The sequence below is a fragment of the Mizuhopecten yessoensis genome, unplaced genomic scaffold, assembly GCF_002113885.1.
Source record: "Mizuhopecten yessoensis strain PY_sf001 unplaced genomic scaffold, ASM211388v2 scaffold4359, whole genome shotgun sequence".
Lineage (NCBI taxonomy): Eukaryota > Metazoa > Mollusca > Bivalvia > Pectinida > Pectinidae > Mizuhopecten > Mizuhopecten yessoensis.
Genome location: NW_018405506.1, coordinates 880288 through 888466, shown reverse-complemented (window position 1 = coordinate 888466; position 8179 = coordinate 880288). Strand labels below are relative to the sequence as shown.

General features: G+C 37.1%; 1 protein-coding gene across 2 annotated transcripts in view; it reads left to right on the top strand.

Moving 5' to 3' along the window:
* The first annotated feature begins 4385 nt into the window (after positions 1-4385).
* LOC110448831 (zinc finger CCHC-type and RNA-binding motif-containing protein 1-like) overlaps positions 4386-8179 on the top strand; it is a 6848-nt gene continuing 3054 nt past the window's right edge. The window contains exons 1-5 of one of the 2 annotated variants that reach the window (XM_021495285.1): positions 4386-4503; positions 6120-6343; positions 6586-6805; positions 6989-7098; positions 7455-7539. In XM_021495285.1, coding sequence (XP_021350960.1) covers positions 6231-6343; positions 6586-6805; positions 6989-7098; positions 7455-7539 — 528 coding nt within the window. In that variant the 5' untranslated portion in view covers positions 4386-4503; positions 6120-6230. Of the gene's footprint in view, positions 4504-4542; positions 4657-6119; positions 6344-6585; positions 6806-6988; positions 7099-7454; positions 7540-8179 lie in introns of those variants that run through there. The other variant, XM_021495286.1, reaches the window with a different exon arrangement.

The window sequence follows — 8179 nt, the reverse complement described above, 5'->3', positions numbered from 1 at the left end:
TAAACTAACGAAAAGTCTGAAGTTAAAGTTTATATAGCAATAGGGGGAGCGCTTACTATATATAACTGCAGCCTACGTACACACTGCACAATACGGTTCTGTAGTTCAAGCACCGTTTATTGTTGGCTCCTATCTGTAATAAGGGTATGAATTGAATTTCTCTGTCAATTTCAGAGGTCCTAACGACAACCAAAGACTGCATTCATAACTAAAAGGAATATCAGGTCTGGTCCTCGAAGACGGAAGACACGCCATAAAATGTACTCTGCAATTTGGACAAACCACCTTTTGTGCTACATCGGACGCACCCCTCATCGGAACTATTTCCAAAATGCGTTGGATAAACATTGGAAAAGTTCTTATTCACTAAACAATTATAGTACAGCTTTTTAATAATATGGACATTGACTTGCCGTCGCAATCAACTTTCCCTGGTATGGTGTAGAGGATATGTAATACTGTGTCAGCAATTCTTGAGTATGGTGTAAAGGATATATAATACTGCAATTAGAATTATACAATCTAATTACAAGTCTAATCTTAATTAGATTTTATAATACTGTGTAAGAAATTCTTGAGTATGTTGTTGAGGATCTATAATGCTTTGTAGAAATTCTTGAGTTCTTGCGAAATCTATCTTTTTCACCGATAACCAAACTGACTCACTTTTCCTAGACACAAAAAAAAGCATGATGTTGAAATGTTGGGAAGCGCCAAAACAATCGTATACCGTCTTCATTAGCTCATCAAAATTTGTCGCATCACTCACACTCAAAAATACAGGATTAACAGAGAGACTGTGCTAACAAATTATGAAACTTTATAATTCTGAAGACCAACGATCAGCATTTCTTAATTCAGCCTTTCCCACGACTATTTTGAAGTATATGAGAGTAAAATTGTAACGGAAGTTATGGAGTATTTTTTAGCGTCGTCTTCCCTCGTATTCGCCGTATCCGAACTCGTGTGATATTTTACCGTTTCTGAAACTTCATAAATAATGTCAGGTTGACGTTATGAATCCGGAAATGGAATGGGAAGTATATTCTATAAGTATCTGCAGGGTTCACGATGGGCGTACTGTGGAGTTTTACAGTGTATAGTTGGGCGATTGCAATGGTGCTTAGCTGCTACGGTGAATATTTCGAAGAGTTTAATTAAATATAATTCAAAAATCAGAAACATAAAAGGACAGAGCCAAAGTTATTCCGAAAATACATTCAATCTAAGAATAAAACCATAGATAAGGACAAAGGTAATCGTACCACAAAACGACCAGAAGAACGCCAAAACGCCGATCAACCATCTCAGTAGGACAATTGCAATCGAAATACAGGAACCATTACCAGCGTTTTAGGACTCTACACCGGGAACCAAATTAGGTGAGACAGTCATTACAGAAAAAAAATATAATCATCATAGTTGCTAAAGATAGTTTAAATGAGGAGCAGATCAGTCGAGCCTAAAAAAGATACACTAAAAATTATTGAGAATTGAGAAACAGCTAACCAAAACATTAGGAGTCGTCAAAATAACTTTACCAAAATCTATTTTGGGAAAACAATTTACCAAAATCATTGAAGCATTCAAACGCACCACGGCTTTGAAAAAAGAGCTAGAATGATGCATGGAATCACACATCGACAAAATATCACTCATCTAAAAATATCTTTTGTGGAAACTGTGGACCAAATGACCCTGTTAACGAGCAGCAGAGATTACGTAGCGATAGGGTATCTTATACCAAGCTTCTTTAAGCCGGAACGAAGCCCTGGATCAAGGCACAGACGTTCACGCCGTATACTTCAATAGACAAGGTGAATGATACAGCTTAGAATCTGCTATACAAATATCTTATATGGGTGCTCGTCTCCTAAAACGTCTGTTGCCAATCATTTTCGGAGCCCCTAATTGTGCTATTATAATATAATATACATATGTTGTTAGCGGTAAAGTGTACCAGAATTATTTTATCTGATTTTCGGTGATTCTGTTGAATTATTTGATAAGGTTCTCCAAAAAGGCCTTGGAATCTTTGTCAGCTGGAACAAGATCAACCGCCAATCATAACAGATTTCCTTTCTTAGAATTAGTAACGACATTGTAGAACTCGCTCTCAACATGTTTCTGGCTTAGATGGACGAATTCTGCAATTTTCTATCCTCATTCATGTACACTAAACTTTGCATGAAAACGTTCAATTGCACTAGTGCAGTGTTAATAGTAGGCGTGCTATCTCCTATTGCCATACAGGCCTATGCCTGAGCCGGGAACAGACAGATCAAGATCTGCCCAGAAAACGGCGGCTAAGACAACTAATCTGTCTCTTAGGATTTTCCTTACCGCCCGTACACTTATTTCCCTTTGTCTGCCCATTTCATCCCGTTGCTTTGGAAAAGACATTGCCTCTTCACAGCAGGCTCAGAACCTAGCGAGAAATAGTATATCATGTATCATGGTTTCCTAAAATAAAACTCCTAGCAGACGTACCCTCCTTCATGTTATTCTTTAACGAAGGAAAAACTGCTCTAAATAGAGCGTGACGTATAAAGGAGGCCTTCAAAACGAGTGAATGTTAAATAAAACTCGCTCACACGCTTAACCTTTAAATCTTGAAATCAGTTATTAAGCTTCAAGTTGAACAGCGTTGAGAAATGTACATTTAATTGCTTGCTTGCGAAAAGAACTATGCTTGCTTAATAACCAAGGAAACCCTTCTCCATATTTCCCATTTTTTTCTTCAAAAGAATTAAATAAGTAAGGAGTCTAAGGGCCTACCTCGTTCGTATCCGAAACAGTACTTCACAGGAATCGATATAAACTACGCTTTGTCGCTGGCTGTGCTACTTATATGTACCCAAGCAAGCTGTTACCTAAAGTTCTTACCACTATTCTTAGTACCACTATAAGTTATGGTGATAGTCGTACTGTGATGCTGTATACCCCAGAAATGGAATTAATGCAATGTGTATTTTGAAGAATTCAAAAGATATTTTGATCAATCTCAGCATTCCCTCTTAAAAAAGTGTTTCTTCTATCNCCCCCAGAAAGGCCAACGGCGATTAAATATATGGTTGTTGACTATTTTGGGGTATGTTTTGTCAAAGGTACGACAAAAAGCCAATATGAAATATACTGAGGATGGAGTTGTGAGAATGATTAAGTTCTTGGTGGCTGACAATAGCTTTATTGAATTCGGTCTCAAACTGCATTGCAATGATTTCCGGTAGACAAAACATTTCAATGGAAACAAATTGCGCTACCTTCTATAAGTCGGTTTGATTTCATATGGGGCTGAATTCATTCATGAGCTTATAAGTATCCCGAGTTTGAAATCGAGGCTCTTCTACGTCAGCTTCTTCCCTCGATCTTTACTTACAATATGACCAACCGGGAAGGCTTAATAATAAGCTGTTCGATGACCTGGGGATTTCGATTTTTTTATCTTGAATTTTCCATTTCTTGATAGTAACATATGTGCTTCCCCTACGGTATTACATGCTGCAATTGTTTCGAAATTCAAGGCCGGGTTTCCCCGAATGTTATTTTTATTTTCGTGATAGTTGTCGACTGCTGAGGGACTATGCAGGTTGATGAAGACAAAATAGTTGTATGATCACCATCATCATCTCATTGGGAAACATTTTATTTCTTTGTGGTATAGGAAGGTCAATATATTTTATTTAGCTCATAAATGTCCATTGCTGTTTTGTTGTCACAACCCCGGTCCGCGCTATTAGGACGTGACTTGGATTTAACCTAGATTTACATGGCGGGTGTGGTCGCTGAAGCAGCAGGTGCTTCCGGAACATCTGGTCTTATTCTCCTTGTACTTTTTCAGTTGTCTCCGTGACTGAATATTTCCTTTATCTTACTTTGCCCTGATTTTATTGATTTTGAGTTTCCAATTACAGTTTTATTCACACTTTGGTATTATTAAGATTTAATAATATATTATTATTGGGTATATTAAAATTACACAGTATATACTTCAGTGTAAAGTATAGGAGTGTGTGTGAATACTGCTGAATTTAGGTGAGGTTTTGGTTTTAGCCGAGAAACAAAGGAAATCAACGAGTTCACACCCTCTAACATAACCTACGATATATGTAGATTGATTAAATATAGTGTACATTTTATTAAACATATTTTTTTCTCATTTGTGCATAATGAAGCGGACACCCAAATCGAACTTAACACTGACTTCAGTATTTAACATGATATTTTAGGGAAGATAATTGTATTGGTCATCCTAGTACACCAGAAGAAAAGTTGTATTATCAAAATATTAAAAGACTTCTGAAGGACTGATATATTTGTCTACAAAAAATAATTTTGATGAGCGCTCCCTTAAAAAATATATAAGAAGGGGGACTACTCTTGTACTTCCGGTAATTTAGCACAACGTGAAAAACGTAAACAAACGATTGGTTTGGTCTCTGTGGCGGGCCCTCTGTGGTGATGTTTATAATTCGATCCTAGTTTTTAATTTTCAACTCTGAAGTAAGACTGACTTAAGCTTAATGCGTAACAATAGGGGTCCGCTATTTCGGACTAGTTGTATAGGTATTTGAAGCGATATCTCTGGTGTTTTTAACTTTTTAGGTGAATTTTTATACAACAGTTATTTGTTACAAACCGCTCTTGTTGGATCACGTAAGTTTATAGTGTCTGTCAATATATCAACGGCATACTCTTATGCAGGCGGCAGTAATGACAAGCGATGATTTTTGATTTTATTTAAAGGTGATAAAAGTACAATGTATCGGATACTAGCACCTGTGGATAGAATGCAACCTTGTCCATTAGGCTTTCGGTGTAGGGGTGTTCCTAGCAAAAAGTTTCAACATACATTATTGTCACCCTGGTAAAATACTAGCCGTTTCCTACCGTCTCGTCTATAGAGAATTTCTTGTTAGATCATTCGGTAGAGCGTAAGACTAAACCAGGGGTGTCAGGTTCGACTCCTAGCTAGTGAAGGCATTGAAAACATAATGATTTTTCAGAACGATCTGTTGACTGTTACACACGTAGGGATTCGGCAGATGTGACAAAAATACTTCTTGATATTTGCAAAGGAATCGCTATGACCCTTGTAAAACTCGGGACAGGTTTTTTTCTAGAGAGGAAATATGTCACCCTGGTAAAATACTAGCCACTTCCCACCGTATCGGCTAGAGAGAATTTCTCTATAGCTCATTCGGTAGAAGGTAAGACTAGTAAGCCAGAGGTCCCAGGTTCGACTCCTAGTGGAGGCATTGAAAAAAATAATGACCTCTGTTACATTAGCACCCACGTAGGGACTCGGGAGATATGACAAAAATACTTGGCGATATTTGCAAAGGAATCGCTATGACCCCTGTAAAACTCGGGACAAGTTTTTTCCAAGTGAGGAAATATGTCCACCTGGTAAAATACTAGCCACTTCCCACCAACTGGGCTAGAGAGAATTTCTCTATAGCTCATTCGGTAGAAGGTAAGACTAAGTAAGCCAGAGGTCCCAGGTTCAAGCTCCTAGCGGAGGCATTGAAAAAATAATGACCTGTAGATCTGTTGCATTGGCGCCCACGTAGGAACTCGGGACGAGTTGTTTCCTGGAGGGGGAGTATATGTCACCCTGGTAAAATACTAGCCGCTTTCTAATGCGGCTAGAGATTTTTTCTGTAGCTCATTCGGTAGAGCATAAGACTAGTAAACCAGAGGTCCTGGGTTTGACTCCTAGTGGAGGCATTGAACAAATGATGACCTCTGTTACATTATGTATCATTTGATATTTAATCTTGTCCAAATTAACAATGTCCTCTTTAGTTTTAATTTTGTTTTGCCCCCCCACACCTATTTTTGTCAATTTTCAAGAGAACATAATATATTTTGGACTATAAAAAAAAGTATATGAAATCCTGAATAAACTTTCATTATTAACAGGTTAAGATTTGGATCTATTCAGTAATCAGCCATGTCCTCTAGGATGATGACCTTGCCCTGAAGAATAGGCAGTAAGGGATGTGAACATTTGTACATGTATCTATATACAATATTGTTTAATTTTGAAAAAAATATTTACATTGTATTTTTATTAAAAAATATTTACATTGTATTTTTATTGTTATTTGATACAGAACAGTTGAAGTCTGCAGAATTTTCATTCTCCTCCTTAAGTAACCAACCGGATATACATCAATGCAGCAAGAGTGAAAACAGAGAGGCTGTGATCACTAGAACAGTCAGACATGAGTGGAGGACTAGCTCCAAGCAAGAGTACCATTTATGTTAGCAACCTCCCATTTTCACTAACTAACAATGATCTGCACAAGATTTTTGAAAAGTATGGGAAAATAGCAAAGTAAGTATATACATACATCGCTACCACAATGTGTGAATAATGCCCTTTTTGGCTTTATTATTTTTCTTATAAGTCTCATCCCACTAGTGTTGAGGGAACATTTTTTGCTAGATGTCCATTTCTTCATCCCATTATTTTGAAATGATTTGCTTTACTATGATAATATCGACTTTTACTGGTGATTTGAACATATATTGAATGATAATTGTTTCTGTTTAACCTGTTTTTTTTTAACCTTGCAGGGTGACAATCATGAGTGACCGGGTCACGAGACGGAGTAAAGGTGTAGCCTTCGTCCTGTTTGTGGAGCGAGACTCGGCTCACAAAGCTAGTCACGCTCTAAACAACACAACCATGTTTGGACGTACAATACGCTGCAACATTGCCAAAGACAATGGCCGCACAACTGAGTTCATCAAGAGGAAAGATTACCCAGACAAGTCACGCTGCTACGAATGTGGGGTATGTGGTATTTGTATTTGGTAAGGCGTGGGATAGGCAGAATGCTTGTGGGTAGTATATGATATAGATGTGGAAAAGTTTGGATGAATATACTACAGGATGGGTTTATATGTTTCCTTTCATTTCTCTGTAATAGCTTCACTATATGATATAAACTGTTTGATGATCTGCTATTCAATATAGGAGGAAGGACACCTGAGCTACAAATGCCCAAAGAATTTATTAGGAGAGCGCCAACCACCACCAAAGAAGGATAAAAAGAAGAAGAAAGACCAAGAAGAGGAAGGCCAAGGGTAAATGAGATAGTCTTCAGTTTCTGTAGCACATAGCAAAGCTGTTACATGAGAGCTTCCTGTTTCTGAAGTCTAAAGCTGAGTTAATGAACGAGAGCATCTTATTTCTATACCGTATAGAGACCTTATAGCTAATAAATAAGACAGCCTTCAGCTTCTATAGCACATAGCCAAGTTATAATTGACTCATTTACCCCTGAAATTTCATGATGGACTATTCCAACCATTGAATTGGTAGAGTTCAAATGTGTCTTCAGGGATGAATGAGTTAATGTATGAGAGCATCCAATTAATTTGGAACACATTTTACAACAGACCAGGTCAGTCAGTTACTATTGGTGTTGCTTTCTTTACAGTGAGGAAGAAGAGAATGATGATGATGAGGAGGACAATATGCCTGACCCAGCTCTGGACAGCCTAGCTGCTACCATCAATTATCAGGTACACATCAAACACACAAACTGTCAAATTACTAGAACACACAAACTATCAAATTACTAGAAAACACAAACTATCAAATTACTAGAAAACACAAACTATCAAATTACTAGAAAACACAAACTATCAAATTACCAGAAAACACAAACTATCAAATGACTAGAACACACAAACTATCAAATTACTAGAACACACAAACTATCAAATTACCAAAACACTTAAACTATCAAATTACTAGAACACACAAACTATCAAATTACTTGAACAAACAAGAGGCCCAATGGGCCTGCATCGCTCACCTGGTTAAAATCTCACACTTGCAACCTTAAAAGTGATCTAAAATAAAGCTACAGTCAAAATATCAGTATTTATGATTAAAGTCATTCAAAAGAACCTGTTAAAAGATTTTAAAACATTTCACCCTTGTTACTTTGAATGTCGAACAAAGTCATTATGTTGAACAAATTGTATAGCTTTTCATCTCAGTATGCAACTTGCAAAGTATCAACATCCTGGGACCCATGGTTATTCAGAAGAGGTCATTTAAAGATTTTAAACAAATTTGACCCCTGTGACCTTGAATATAAGTCAAAGTCATTCCTTTAACAAACATAGAATTCCTTGATCTGACTAAATATCAACA